General features: G+C 45.7%; 1 protein-coding gene across 1 annotated transcript; it reads left to right on the forward strand.

The window, feature by feature from the left end:
• The first annotated feature begins 10,038 nt into the window (after positions 1-10,038).
• LOC103646925 (receptor protein kinase-like protein ZAR1) lies at positions 10,039-14,498 on the forward strand. The gene is made up of 2 exons (XM_008671537.4): positions 10,039-11,846; positions 13,628-14,498. Exons 1-2 carry the CDS (start codon positions 10,307-10,309, stop codon positions 14,320-14,322), a joined length of 2,235 nt encoding a protein of 744 aa, XP_008669759.1. The 5' UTR covers positions 10,039-10,306; the 3' UTR covers positions 14,323-14,498.
• The last annotated feature ends 1,137 nt before the right edge of the window (positions 14,499-15,635 follow it).

The following is a 15,635-nucleotide window of genomic DNA, read 5'->3' on the forward strand; positions in this document are numbered from 1 at the left end:
TATCCTCTTAGTGTTCAAGAGGGTTTTACTAATTTGAAGGAAGATCAAAAAAAAGTTAAGATACCAATTTTTGAAAATTTCCTCCTTAAAATATAGATACCAAATGAGATAGAATTTCTTTGAGGAATACTAATTTGAAAGATACCAATTGAAAACATTTAAACCTTTATCTCGAAAATTTTTGAAATTGGCATGGTGGTGCGGTCCTTTTGCTTTGGGCTAATACTCTTTCTCCCTTTGGCATTAATCGCCAAAAACAGAGTCTTTAGAGCCTTTTTTACTTTCTCCCCAATGGTACAAATAAATATGAGTGAAGATTATACCAAAGTGGATAGTGATGCGGAGTGACGGCGAAGGGTAAATAATACCGATAGAGTGGAGTTGAAGCCTTGTCTTCGCCGAAGACTCCATTTCCCTTTCAATCTATGACTTAGCATAAGATTTTACTCGAAAATACATTAGTCATAGCACATGAAGGAAATATGATCAAAGGTACATAAATGAGCTATGTGTGCAAAGTATCAAAGTTCCTAGAATCAAGAATGTTTAGCTCATTCCTAAGTTTGGTAAAGGTTTTCTCATCTAATGGTTTGGTAAAGATATCGGCTAATTGTTCTTTGGTGCTAACATAAGCAATCTCGATATCCCCCCTTTGTTGGTGATCCCTCGAAAAGTGATACCGAATGGCTATGTGCTTAGTGCGGCTGTGCTCAACAGGATTATCCGCCATGCGGATTGCACTCTCATTATCACATAGGAGAGGGACTTTGGTTAATTTGTAGCCATAGCCCCTAAGGGTTTGCCTCGTCCAAAGCAATTGTGCGCAACAATGGCCTGCGGCTATATACTCGGCTTCAGCGGTAGAAAGAGCTACTGAATTTTGTTTCTTTGAAGCCCAAGACACCAGGGATCTTCCCAAGAACTGACAAGTCCCTGATGTGCTCTTTCTATCAATTTTACACCCTGCCCAATCAGCATCTGAATATCCAATTAAATCAAAGGTGGATCCCTTGGGGTACCAAAGACCAAACTTAGGTGTATGAACTAAATATCTTAAGATTCTTTTTATAGCCCTAAGGTGAACTTCCTTAGGATCGGCTTGGAATCTTGCACACATGCATACGGAAATCATAATATTCAGTCGGGATGCACATAAATAGAGTAAGGATCCTATCATCGACTGGTATACCTTTTGATCTACGAATTTACCTCCCGTGTCGAGGTCGATATGCCCATTGGTTCCCATGGGTGTCTTCATGGGCTTGGCATCCTTCATTCCAAACTTGGTGAGTTTATCTTGAATGTACTTGGTTTGGCTGATGAAGGTGCCCTCTTGGAGTTGCTTGACTTGAAATCCTAAGAATTACTTCAACTCCCCCATCATAGACATCTCGAATTTTTGAATCATTATCCTACTAAACTCTTCACAAGTAGATTTGTTAGTAGACCCAAATATGATGTCATCAACATAAATTTGACATACAAACAAATCATTTGCAATGGTTTTAGTAAAGAGAGTAGGATCGGCTTTGCCGACTTTGAAACCATTAGTGATAAGGAAATCTCTTAGGCATTCATACCATGCTCTTGGGTCTTGCTTGAGCCCATAAAGCGCCTTAGAGAGTTTATACACATGGTTAGGATACTCACTATCTTGAAAGCCGGGAGGTTGCTCAACATAGACCTCTTCCTTGATTGGTCCATTGAGGAAGGCACATTTCATGTCCATTTTATAGAGCTTAAAGTTATGGTAAGTAGCATAGGCAAGTAATATGCGAATTGACTCAAGCCTAGCTACGGGTGCATAGGTTTCACCGAAATCCAAACCTTCGACTTGTGAATATCCCTTGGCTACAAGTCGGGCTTTGTTCCTTGTCACCACAACATGCTCATCTTGCTTGTTATGGAATACCCACTTGGTTCCTACAACATTTTGGTTAGGACGTGGAACAAAATGCCATACCTCATTCATTGTGAAGTTGTTGAGTTCCTCTTGCATTGCCAACACCCAATCTGAATCTCTTAATGCATCTTCCACCCTGTATGGCTCAATAGAATACACAAAAGAGTAATGTCCACAAAAATGAGAGACTCGAGATCGAGTTGTTACCCCCTTATGAATATCACCGAGGATGGAGTTCACGGGATGATCTCTTTGAATCGCTTGGTGGACTCTTGGGTGTGGCGATCTTTGACCCTGATCATCTTCCTTGTCTTGATCATCTTCATCTCCTCTTTGACCATTGTCCTCCTCTTGAGGTGGCTCATCCTCTTGATCTTCATTCTCATCATCTTAAGCTTTATCCTTATCTTGGGTTGGTGGAGATGCTTGATTTGAAGATGATGGTTGATCTTGTGTTTGTGGAGGCTCTTCGGATTCCTTAGGACACACATCCCCAATGGACATGTTCCTTAGTGCGACGCATGGAGCCTCTTCATCATCTAGCTCATCAAGATTAACTTGCTCTACTTGAGAGCCATTAGTCTCATCAAACACAATGTCATAAGAGACTTCAACTAGTCCAGTGGACCTGTTAAAGACTCTATATGCCCTTGTGTTTGAGTCATAACCAAGTAAAAAGCCTTCTACAGCCTTAGGAGCAAATTTAGATTTTCTACCTCTTTTAACAAGAATGAAACATTTGCTACCAAAGACTCTAAAATATGAAACATTGGGCTTTTTACCGGTGAGGAGTTCATATGATGTTTTCTTGAGGATTCGGTGAAGGTAGAGCCGGTTGATGGAGTAGCAAGCAGTGTTGATTGCTTTCGCCCAAAACCGGTCCGAAGTCTTGTACTCATCAAGCATGGTCCTCGCCATGTCAAGTAGAGTTCTATTCTTCCTCTCTACTACACCATTTTGTTGAGGTGTGTAGGGAGAAGAGAATTCATGCTTGATGCCCTCCTCCTCAAGAAAGCCTTCTATTTGTGAGTTCTTGAACTCCGTCCCATTGTCGCTTCTTATCTTTTTGATTCTCAATCCGAACTCATTTTGAGCCCGTCTTAAGAATCCCTTTAAGGTCTCTTGGGTTTGAGATTTTTCCTGCAAAAAGAATACCCAAGTGAAGCGAGAATAATCATCCATAATTACAAGACAATACTTACTCCCGCCGATGCTTATGTAAGCTATCGGGCCGAATAGATCCATGTGGAGTAGCTCAAGTGGCCTGTCGGTCGTCATGATGTTCTTATGTGGATGATGGACACCAACTTGCTTCCCTGCCTAACATGCGCTACAAACCCTGTCTTTCTCAAAATGAACATTTGTTAGTCCTAAAATGTGCCTCCCTTTAGAAGCTTGTGAAGATTCTTCATCCCAACATGGGCTAGTCGGCGATGCCAGAGCCAACCCATATTACTCTTAGCAATTAAGAAAGTGTCGAGTTTAGCTCTATTGAAATCAACTAAGTATAACTGCCTTCTAACACTCCCTTAAATGCTACTGAATCATCACTTCTTCTAAAGACAGTAACACCTACATCAGTAAATAGACAGTTGTAGCCCATATTGTATAATTGAGAAACAGAAAGCAAATTGTAATCTAAAGAATCTACAAGAAAAACATTGGAAATAGAATGGTCAGGTGATATAGCAATTTTACCAAGTCCTTTGACCAAACCTTGATTTCCATCCCCGAATGTGATAGCTCTTTGGGGGTCTTTGTTTTTCTCATAGGAGGAGAACATCCTTTTCTCCCTTGTCATGTGGTTTGTGCACCCGCTATCAATTATCCAACTTGAGCCCCCGGATGCATAAACCTACAAAACAAATTTAGGCCTTATTCTTAGGTACCCAAATGGTCTTGGGTCCTTTCACTTTAGAAACAAGCACCTTGGGTACCCAAACACAAGTCTTTGAACCCTTGTGTTTGCCCCAACTTATTTGGCAACTACTTTGCCTGATTTGTTAGTAAGCACATAAGAAGCATCAAAAGTATTAAATGAAACATTAGGCTCATTTGATGCAACATGAGATTTCTTTTTAGGCATTTTAACATGGGTAGAATGCCTAGAACTGGATGTCTCATTCTTATACATAAAAAGCATGATGAGAACCAGAATGAGACTTCCTAGAATGAATTCTCCTAATTTTGTGCTCAGGATAACCAGCAGGATATAAAATGTAACCCTCGTTATGCTATGCCATGGGAGCCTTGCTCTTAACAAAATTGGACAATCTCTTAGGGGCATTAAGCTTGACATTGTCTCCCTGTTGGAAGCCAATGCCATCCTTAATGCCAGGGCGTCTCCCATTATAAAGCATGCTACGAGCAAATTTAAATTTTTCATTTTCTAGTTCATGCTCGGCAATTTTAGCATCTAGTTTAGCTATATGATCATTTTGTTGTTTAATCGTAGCAATGTGATCATGGATAGCATCAACATTAATGTCTCTACATCTAGTACAAATAGTAACATGATCAACACTAGATGTAGAGGGTTTGCAAGCATTTAATTCATCAATCTTAGCATGTAACATTGCATTTTCATTTCTAAGATTGGAAATAGCAATATTGCAAACATTTAAATCTTTAGCCTTAGAAATTAGTTTATCATTCTCAATTTTAAGGCTAGAAATTGATTCATTCAACTTGTCAATTTTAGCAATCAAACTAGCATTATCATTTTTAAGTTTGACAAGAGAATCATCACAAACATTTAATTTTTCAACCTTAGCAATTAAACTAACATTCTCAGTTCTAAGGTTGGAAATAGTGTCATGGCAAATGCTAAGCTCACTAGTTAATTTTTCACATTTTTCTATCTCCTGAGCATAGGCATTTTAACTTTAACATGCTTCTTATTTTCCTTAATAAGGAAATCCTCTTGGCTATCCAAGAGTTCATCCTTCTCATGAATAGCACTAATCAATTCATTTAATTTTTCTTTTTGTTGCATGTTTAAGTTGACAAAAAGGCTAAGCAAATTATCTTCATCATCACTAGAGTTATCCTCATCACTAGATGTTGCATACTTAGTGGAGGCTCTAGATTTTACCTTCTTTTTGCCGCCTTTGCCATGAGGCACTTGTGGCCGACGTTGGGGAAGAGGAGGCCTTTGGTGACGGTGATATTGGCGGCGTCCTCGTCGGAGAAGGAGTCGGTGGTGCTTTCATTGGAATCCCATTCCCGACACACGTGGGCATCGCCGCCCTTCTTCTTGTAGTACTTCTTCTTTTCCTTCATCCTTGCCTTCTTGTCGTCGCCCCTGTCACTGTCACTAGAAATAGGACATTTTGATATAAAGTGACCGGGCTTACCAAACTTGTAGCAAACCTTCTTGGAGCGGGGTTTGTAATCCTTCCCCCTCCTTTGCTTCAGGATTTGGTGGAAGCTCTTGATGATGAGCGCCATTTCCTCGTTGTCGAGCTTGGAGGCGTCGACGGGGAGCCTACTTGACGTAGACTCTCCTTTCTTCTCCTCCGTCACATTGAATGCGACGGGTTGCACCTCAGGTGTGGAGGTGGCGCCTCGCTCGATGATTTGTTTGGAGCCTTTGATCATTAATTCAAAGCTCACAAACTTTCCTATGACCTCCTCGGGAGACATTAGCTTGTATCTAGGATCACCACAAATTCATTGAACTTGTGTAGGGTTAAGAAAAATGAGTGATCTTAGAATAACCTTGACCATTTCATGGTCATCCCATTTTGTGCTCCCGAGGTTGCGCACTTGATTCACCAAGGTCTTGAGCTGGTTGTACATGGCTTGTGGCTCCTCCCCTTGGTTGAGCATGAATCGACCAAGCTCCCCCTCGATCGTTTCCCGCTTGGTGATCTTGGTCATCTCATCTCCTTCGTGCGCGGTCTTTAGTACGTCCCAAATCTCTTTGGCACTTTTCAACCCTTGCACCTTATAATACTCCTCTCGACTTAGAGAGGCAAGGATTATAGTAGTGGCTTGGGAGTTGAAGTGCCGGATTTGGTCAACCTCCTCCGAATCATAGTCCTTGTCCCCTACCTTCGGTACCTGCACTCCATACTCAACAATATCCCATATGCTTTTGTGGAGTGAGGTTAGGTGATGCCTCATTTTATCACTCCACATAGAATAATCTTCGCCGTAAAAAACCGGTGGTTTGCCTAATGGGACGGTAAGTAATGGAGTGCGTTTGGAAATGTGAGGATAGCGGAGTGGCATCTTACTATACTTCTTGCGCTCATGGCGCTTAGAAGTGACGGACGCCGATTCGGAGCCGAAGGTGGAGGGTGACGAAGAGTCGGTCTCGTAGTAGACCACTCTCTTCATCTTCTTCTTCTTGTGACCTCTCCGTTGTGACTTGATAGAGGAAGAGGATTCCTTCTTGTGCTTGTGGCCGGACTCCCTCGAGTGGGTTCTCCCCGAGCTTGCGGACTTGTCGCTGCTGGTCCCAATCTCCCTCTTGGCATGATCTCCCGACATCACTTCGAGTGGTTAGACTCTAATGAAGTACCGGGCTCTGATACCAATTGAAAGTCGCCTAGAGGGGGGGTGAATAGGCAAATTTGAAATTTACAAACTTTAAGCACAACTACAAGCCGGGTTAGCGTTAGAAATATAACCGAGTCCGAAAGAGAGGGTGAAAACAAATCAACCAAAGAAATAGAGTGGATGACACAGTGATTTGTTTTACTGAGGTTCAGTTCTTGCAAACCTACTCCCCGTTGAGGTGGTCACAAAGATCGAGTCTCTTTCAACCCTTTCTCTCTCTCAAACGATCAACTAGACCGAGTGAGCTTTTCTCCTTAATCAAATGGGTCACTTAGACCCCACAAGGACCACCACACAATTGGTGTCTCTTGCTTTGATTACAAGTGTCTTGAGAACAAGAATGGGGAAGAAGAAAAGCGACCCAAGCGACAAGAACTCAAATGCACATGAAAATCTCTCTCTCACTAGTCACTAAGTGTTTGGAGTCCAATCGACTTGGGAGAGGATTTGATCTGTTGATTGTGTCTTGGAGTGAAGTCTAGAGCTCTTGTATTGAATGCAATGGCTGAAAAACTTGGATGTCTTGAATGGTGGTGGTTGGGGGTATTTATAGCCCCAACCACCAAACCAACCGTTGGGGTTGGGCTACTGTCGATGGGCGCACCGGACAGTCCGGTGCGTCAGCCACGTCACCCAACCGTTAGGGTTCTGACGGTTTCGACCGTTAGAGCTCTGACATCTTGATGCATCGGACAGTTCGGTGCCGCACCGGACAGGCACTGTTCACTGTCCGGTGCGCCTCTAGCGCCTGCTCTGACTTCTACCGTGAACTGTAGCTCTGTCAGGGCACTGTGCAGTCGACCGTTGCACTGAAAGCCGTTGCTCCGCTTGGTGCACCAGACAGTCCGGTGGTACACTGGACAGTCCGGTGAATTATAGCGGAGTGCGCCTGGAGAAACCCGAAGGTGAAGAGTTTGAGGTCGATTCACCCTGGTGCACCGGACACTATCCGGTGGCACACCGGACAGTCCGGTGTGCCAGACCAGGGTTCTATTTGGTTTCTTTTGCTCCTTTCTTTTGAACCCTAACTTAGATCTTTTTATTTGTTTGTGTTGAACCTTTGGCACCTGTAGAACTTATATTCTAGAGCAAACTTAGTTAGTCCAATTATTTGTGTTGGGCAATTCAACCACCAAAATCATATAGGAAAAGTTTTAACCCTATTTACCTTTCAGTGTGCAACCTCTGCAGAGTGTTATGAAACTGGTATGTCAGCCGTGCTCACAGTTATGAGTGGCCTTGGGAGCTCCATTTATTAGAGACACATTGATTAGAGATACTATGGTTACATATGATGATGAGGATACTTATGGTTTTGATGATTATGATTATGATTATGGTTTTTGGTATTCTTTTCGTTTGGAAGGAGTACTTTTGGGCTAACAACTTGGGTTTAATGCTAAAACCTGGCTCTCTACTAGTAATAATTACCTGATCAACTAAAAACAACTGCTTGATCTTAACCCCACATAAAGCTAGTCCACTATAGCCAATCATGACAATTGCTGAGTATGTTGATGTATACTCACACTTGCTTTACACACCAAACCTCCCAGGTTGTCCACATTGCAACCACTGCTCAAGAGAAGATGAAGTCATGGTGGAGGATTTCCAGGAGTTCCAAGAGAATGATGAGTTCTAGGCGTTGGTTAGCAGCAAGCCCCCAGTCGGCTGCTTGTGAAGGTCGTGTTTAGCTACGTATCGTTTTCGCACTTTGATATATGTTAATGACTATGTGGATGTCTCGGGCATCATGATGTAATCAGACTATTACGTCTTTTATGTTATTATTTGAGCACTGTGTGATGATGTCCGGTTATGTAACTGCTGAGTACGTAAATTGCTGATCCTGGCACGTACATGGTTCGCATTTGGTTTGCCTTCTAAAATCAGGTGTGACATAGGGACACCCTCGTGGCTGAGGACCGGCACAGGCGACTTCAGAGGCAACAGAGGGAGCGACGAATTCGACAGATCCTAGACCCCGTGGGGTCACGCTCACGCGGCGCTGCCGCCGATGAGCGCACGACCGCCATGGAGGCGCAAGCGCTTGTGGAATCCATCGACGAGGGTAGGGCCATAGCGCCTCGACGGCAATAATGGCAGCGCGGTTCTCTGCGTCGCATCTATCTTCGGCCATGGAAAGGAGCAGCAGGTCGTTGGCGAGGAGCTCGGCGTGCAGGACGACACATTGGGAGGAGGGAGGCACGAGCACGAGTGTTTGGCATTTTTGCCGATGAGGACCGAGGGTCGGGGGCATGGTCTGATGGTGCGTGGATGTCGCGCCGGGGCAGTCGGGGGCATTGGCCCGATGGCCGAGTGGGTGGTCGCGGGGGTGAGGAAAGGTGAAGTTATGATAGTATCGTGATCTACACTATTGGCTTAATAGCTAGTAAAGATTTGAGATTTGATAATTGCATTATTAGTAACCTTATTAGTCTCTGGTACTTCAATAAATCGTCAAGACATTTTTAACCCTTTTGACCATTTAATTGTGAGCAATTACTTTTTACTATTTATATTTCTAGATTATTCTCTTAGGATAGAGTTAGAATCTAAGATGTAAAACTTTCGAGCGTTAAATAGAGATATTTTTTGATACAAAAGTGAAGTGCGCCATTTAATAGATTTCATTTGTTTAATTTATTTAAATCATTTTAATTCATCCTTTGTAGTTATTTTGATTATTTTATCAACGCTTTACCTTGCTGTACCCACTATCGCGCACTCTACTGCCGTATATTCCTTTGCCCCACGATCGCACATTCTACTGTCGTATATCCTTTTGTATGTTTTGTAGCTGCTAGATTCTAGCTTGCCCACATTTTTTACTAGCGTCTTGCCATCGGACGCGGAACAGCCCAAATTTACGTATGCCGTATAACTTTGACACTTAGGAGTAAAGTATTTTTATAGTTTTATTTTATCCCATGAGTTGTTTAATTGTATTTTTTAAACCTAACCATGGTATTTTTGGAGTATTGGAAACTCCACTCTAATCTAAAGTTTTTATGTAATGACTAGCTTGTCTAATATTATGGTTTTAATAATGTTGTATCCAAATAACATTTCTTAAAACCGTGATATTTTTAGAGCAGCCAAAACTACAGTAGTAATACTATAAAGTGTAATATTATAAAACTATAGTTTCGAGAAACGTTTTTGCCAAATATATCCCTTCATGTTGTCTTAGATTGAATGAATTGAGGAGAGTAAAGCGGATTAAATTCTTCCTATTTAAAATTTAATAGAAAAATATTTAATTTCACTTCTATCTCCATGTAAGTGAATAAGGGTGTGCACAACACTATTTAATGGGGTCTCTTGACGAATCTCTAATGGCTTAATTGGAAAAGAAAAAAAATGAGAGAAGAACTCTTCGCGAAGAGTCTATCTCTTCATGATTCTTCGTATGTATTGTCTATTAACTATATTTATGATTCAAAGGCTTATGATTATCTATATAATTTCTTGTTGTGTCTTATACTTACAAAACCGTTACACGGTCTCAAGTTTTGTACGTGCCATAAGGTCTCAATGAAAAAAACCGGCACGGCCTCTCCCGAGAAAAAAAAACATAAGGTCGCAGGTGGCGGCTTGGAGCGATAGGTGCACAGTGGTGCGTGTGTGTGAGCAACATTTCTTTTTCTTAATTGATCACCCCACATGATTTGTCAATGTTACTCGGAGCCTTAAATATGCTTCTTCCCCTACCTCAATCTGCCTACAAATCCATAGTGACACTATTATTATCTCACCTTCCTACTTGAGTTACCTGGCAGCTCGGGCAGCGCAGGGGAACCAATTGCAGAGAGCAAGCATATCCAACGCAATTAAATGAGTGTGCTAAACTCGCTGGGGATCCTACTCCTGCTCACGGCGCCGGCGTTTGCGGCGGCACTGTCGGCGGATGGGCTTTCGTTACTGGCCTTCAAGTCGGCGGTGACCGACGATCCGTCCATGGCTCTCTCGTCGTGGTCCGACGCTGATGCGGACCCGTGCCGCTGGCTGGGCGTCACCTGCGTCAACAGCTCGTCCAGCGACGGACTGCGCGTCGTAGGGGTGGCCGTCGCCGGCAAGAACCTGTCCGGCTACATCCCCGCCGAGCTTGGGTCGCTCGCGTTTCTACGCCGGCTCAACCTCCACGGGAACCGCCTGTCAGGAACCGTCCCCGCGGCGCTCGCCAACGCCACCGCCCTGCACTCCCTCTTTCTCTACGATAACCGACTCACGGGGCCGTTCCCGGCCGCGCTGTGTGGGATACCGAAGCTGCAGAACCTGGACCTGTCGCAGAACGCCTTGACGGGCGCGCTGCCGCTGGAGCTTGGACGCTGCAAGCAGCTGGAGAGATTGCTTCTCGCCGAGAATGCGTTATCCGGCAACATACCGGCGGCTGTCTGGCAGGACATGGTGGGCCTGCAGATGCTGGACCTATCGTCCAACAACCTCACCGGAGCCATACCAGCAGAACTCGGCAAGCTCGCCGCGCTCGCCGGCACGCTTAACCTCTCCCACAACCACCTCTCCGGCGGGGTGCCCCTCGAGCTCGGTCGGCTCCCGGCCACCGTCACGCTCGACCTCCGCTTCAACAACCTCTCCGGCGAGATTCCGCAGTCCGGCTCCCTCGCCAGCCAGGGCCCCACCGCGTTCCTCAACAACCCGGGGATCTGCGGCTTCCCGCTGCAGGTCCCCTGCCGCGTCGCTCCACCGTCGTCGTCGTCGTTGCCCCCACCGCCTCCGTCGTCCTCTGCCACTACCAACGGCGGCGCGGGCGGTGCACGGCTGCCGATCAAGACCAGCCTCATCGTGCTAATCTCGGTGGCCGACGCGGTGGCCGTCGCGTTGGTCGGTGTCATCGTGGTCTGCGTGTACTGGAAGGTCTGCGACCGGCGCCGCGCCGCGAAAGACAAAGGCGACGACAGCGAGTACGAGGAAGGGTGCGGCCTGTTCCCTTGCCCGTGCTGCATGCGCGCCGACGCGTGCGGCGACTCGTCCTCGGAATGCTCCGAGGTCGACGGCAAGTGCAACGGTGGCGGAGGGACCGGGGAGGGCGGCTATCTGGTGGCGATCGACAAGGGGTTCAGGATGGAACTGGACGAGCTGCTGAGGTCGTCGGCGTACGTGCTGGGCAAGGGCGGTAAGGGGATCGTGTACAAGGTGGTGGTGGGCAACGGCACGACGCCCGTGGCTGTGCGCCGGCTCGGCGGTGGCACCGCGGCGCCCGAGCGATACCGGGAGTTCGCCGCGGAGGCGGGCGCCATCGGGCGCGTGCGCCACCCCAACATCGTGAGGCTGCGCGCCTACTACTGGTCCGCCGACGAGAAGCTCGTTATCACGGATTTCGTCAACAACGGCAACCTCGCGACGGCGTTGCGCGGTGAGTGCCAAATGCCTTTGCGGTTACTACTTCTCTGTGCATTTCATATCCGCGGGCTCACATGTACGGCTGGGCGTACCATTCCGGATGTGGACTCTAGTAGAATGTCTGTAGCTTGTGCACATACCAACAAAGTAAAGCGAGGTAGTTGGATTGTGGCCAAGCAAGCATGGGGGTGGAATGGAAGTGATCATGTCCTGTAGAACCAAAATGCGTGGCCAACTCGAAAGTGGTACTACTGCCGACGCATTGACCCGACGCGCTCTTGTTTTATCCTACAGCTACAATTGGCACCTAGTAAACAATTTTTATCCCACCGTAACATGGAACCACAACAGCCGGAACAGTGGTACTGGTACAGAAAACCGGCCAGCAGCGACGAGGGTGATGGAGCGAAACCTTCCAAACCGGCCAGTCGGGATCGGGACTCAGCGACGAGGCGCTACGCGGTTGTTGCCCGTGCGTCCCGCATGCAAATCCATCCACCATCCATCATCGCTGTACCACGGCGGTGAGCTAGCCAGCCTCCCTTGCTCCGCCTGCAAGTGTGTTTGGCGCTGTCGCATTCAGTCCTCTGGGGCTCCTGCATGCCGAGGTCAGACGGTCCACCCGGCATTCCGAGATGTTTGGTTGCTGGTTATATTGTATCATAATTTATTTTTAAACAAGTCTTTTGAACGCTATAAAATGTGGCTACCAGGGACGGATCCAGCGTGGGGCGGGCGGGGCTCCAGCCTCCTACCGTTTCGGATCATATGGAATCTCACTATAGCCTCCTTTAATCTAAAATGTATATAATATAATGTATAATAAACTTTTATACTACAACAATTTAGTTTAATCCCTCCTAAAGTTTTTTCTGGCTCCGTCTCTTGTGGCTACTAATGTAATAGCACACTTTATATGGTTTACCATGTAACGTTTACGTAAATTAGTTGTGGTAAATTATGTCTAGGAACCAAAGAACCTCTTTGTCCTCTCGGCCGTGCCGTAGCACAGTATCAATGTCACCTTTGTTTGTACTAGTATCATGCATAGACATGGGTCAGTGAGCGGCTTTACCACTTTTCGGTCCGTGGACCACCAATATCTAGCTCATCTTGCTCTCTAACAAATTAAGATCTGCGCGTGACCTAGCTACGAGTGTGCAGCTAATTCTATTCTCTGTGCTCCAACTCAGCTTAAATGTAGTGGCTGTTGGATAGAAAGCGTGAGCGCCAGACATTTCTTCTAGGCGTCTGATTTAGATGTTTGGCACCAAGATCCGTTGTTTGGGAGGTGATTCCGGCCCAAGGTTTTCGGACGCGTGATCCGATTGTGGAACGTATGGGTCGAGCTAAATGTGGCTCGGTTCACAAATTCTTATACCATTGTTTTATATATGAAAACAAATATTTATTGTCTAACGATGATGCTGAATTTCTACAAAAAGAAATAACTAAGTTTTAAGCCATGTTTATTGGATCTTCCATATTTGCTAGTAAAAAAAAAGCATATCTATAATCTCAAAGCAAGAGCCATTACGAGCGTGCTTTACATTTGTTCATATCATCTCTGTTCTAAATTACAAAAAAATGTTTTAATTTAGTATAAACATATTTTTAAAAAATATTTTAAACATAGTATATGTTTAAATATATAGTAATACTAAGTATATAAAAAAGCTAAAATATTTTATGGTTTAAAATCGAGAGAATACTTCACTGCTACCATCTCCTCTTGCTCAAAAAAAAAAAAAAAGATAAAGAGTTGTACTCAGCGTGACGTTTGTTTTCCTGCAGGCCGGTCCGGTCAGCCAAGCCTATCATGGACCCTACGGCTGCGGATCGCCAAGGGTGCGGCACGCGGGCTAGCGCACCTTCACGAGTGCAGCCCACGCCGGTTTGTCCATGGCGAGGTCAAGCCCTCCAACATCCTGCTGGATGCCGACTACAACGCGCTCGTCGCCGACTTCGGCCTCGCCCGCCTCCTCACCATCGTCGGTTGCACCGACGTCTACTCTGTGGCAGGCTCCGGCGGCATCATGGGCAGCGGGCTCCCGTATGCCAGACCTGCCGCTCTAACGGACAGATCCTGCAGTGCGTATCGCGCCCCTGAGGCACGCGCGCCGGGGGGTGCACAGCCGCCGAGCCAGAAGTCCGACGTGTACTCGTTCGGCGTCCTGTTGCTCGAGCTACTCACGGGGAAGCCGCCGGAGCATGCCTCGCCGTCCGCGTCGTCCTCGTCCATGCCGGGTCACAATGGGCAACGGGAGCTAGAGCAACAGGCTCCGGAGCTCGTGAGGTGGGTGCGGCAGGGGTTCGAAGGCTCGCGGCCGCTGTCGGAGTTGGCTGATGCCGCCCTCCTGCGGGACGCTGCCGCACGGAAGGAAGTTGTTGCGGCATTCCATCTCTCGCTAAGGTGCGTCGAGGCGGACCCGGAGCGCCGACCGCGGATGAAGGCCGTGTCAGATAGCCTGGACAAGATTGGGGCTTGACTTGTCACCGTCGACCCAAAAATGGTTATGATGTGGAGTTGTATATTGTTCGTAATTATACTTATCATTATTATTGCTTTTCTTTCTTTATTTTTATGTCCTATCCTTGGATGCATGGATTGTAGAAATATACACTACGCGAGCTGGCACCGAATTTGCTCCTTCGATATCCTCGATTTTGTGGAGTTGCATTCTTTAGTTGACTAGAACACGAGGTTGTTAATAGCTAAAATCATCAGAAAGGCTAGATCCAAAATTCCTAGTAGAAATAGATTTATTGGCATTCTAGGCATTCTTGGATGTGCTGGAGGGTGATGCTAGTGCTAGGGGATCTACCATCAAAGACACAGGTATTTCTGAGCCATCAAGCCACAGGAATCACAATTGAATTAAAACCTTTTCTTTGGACTTTTGGTACCTGATGCTCAGCCCTACTCCACCAATCTTGGAAAACTAGAATATCTAGCCCTAGTGCTAAATGTTACAGACCGACCTTGCACAAAACTGCCACCATATGTTTCTAGAGAAAAGACATGAGAGCAAAATATGTTGAGTTGTCTCTTCTTGTTGGTCGCAAAGGATGCATTTTTAGGATGGTTAAGACCTCGACGAGTTAGATTATAGCTGTTTGGTTCAGCTTTTTTCTGACCAGCTTTTCTGAAAATCTGGCTGTGAGAAGAATCTGGCTGTGGGGAGAATCTCAGTATCATTACGATTACGTGTGGAGGAAGATAAAATTGTTCATAGGGCTCAGGATCTATAAAGTGATGGATTCCTACTATTACAACGACTCAACCGATTATGTGTTTATGTTGATTTTGGATGGTTTTTGCCCCAACGAATTTTATAGAAGCTGGCTGAAAAGCTGAGAGTTTGGCAGTCCGCAGCAGCTTTTGGTGGCCAGAAGCTGTCAGAAGCCGAAACAAACAGGCCCTTATCTGTCGTCCAACATCTATTAAGAGAAGCAAGCCAAATGAAGAATTTGCACCGCGAGGGTGCCCAACTCTTCCAGATTCTCTCAGCTAGTTCAAAAGTTACTGTGCCCACTAAAAAGCGATTATATGTCGACTTAGAATAATACAGACCAGGGGCAACTGGTAACCAACGATGAACATAAGGCATCCTTGGTGTCGCTGGACCTTGAGTTAGATCCCAGACTAGCAAGAACTCTCTAATAACCTCCGTCGACAGGATTCCAGAAATGTCAAGAACCCATCTATTGTTTGTTAAAGCCTGTTGAATTGTTCGACTTGTTCTGATTTTTCTTGGGATTCGACTTGCCAAAGAAGGGACGTCAACCAAAATGAACTGTT

This window comes from Zea mays, chromosome 2, assembly GCF_902167145.1.
Source record: "Zea mays cultivar B73 chromosome 2, Zm-B73-REFERENCE-NAM-5.0, whole genome shotgun sequence".
NCBI classification, from domain to species: Eukaryota; Viridiplantae; Streptophyta; class Magnoliopsida; order Poales; family Poaceae; genus Zea; species Zea mays.

What these genes read in the sequence shown, in the direction of transcription:
- LOC103646925 (XM_008671537.4), top strand. Translation starts at nt 10,307, where the DNA reads ATGAGTGTGCTAAACTCGCTGGGGATCCTACTCCTGCTCACGGCGCCG. An exon ending in CCTCGCGACGGCGTTGCGCG is followed by an intron (nt 11,847 to 13,627) that starts GTGAGTGCCAAA and finishes GTTTTCCTGCAG; the next exon opens with GCCGGTCCGGTCAGCCAAGC.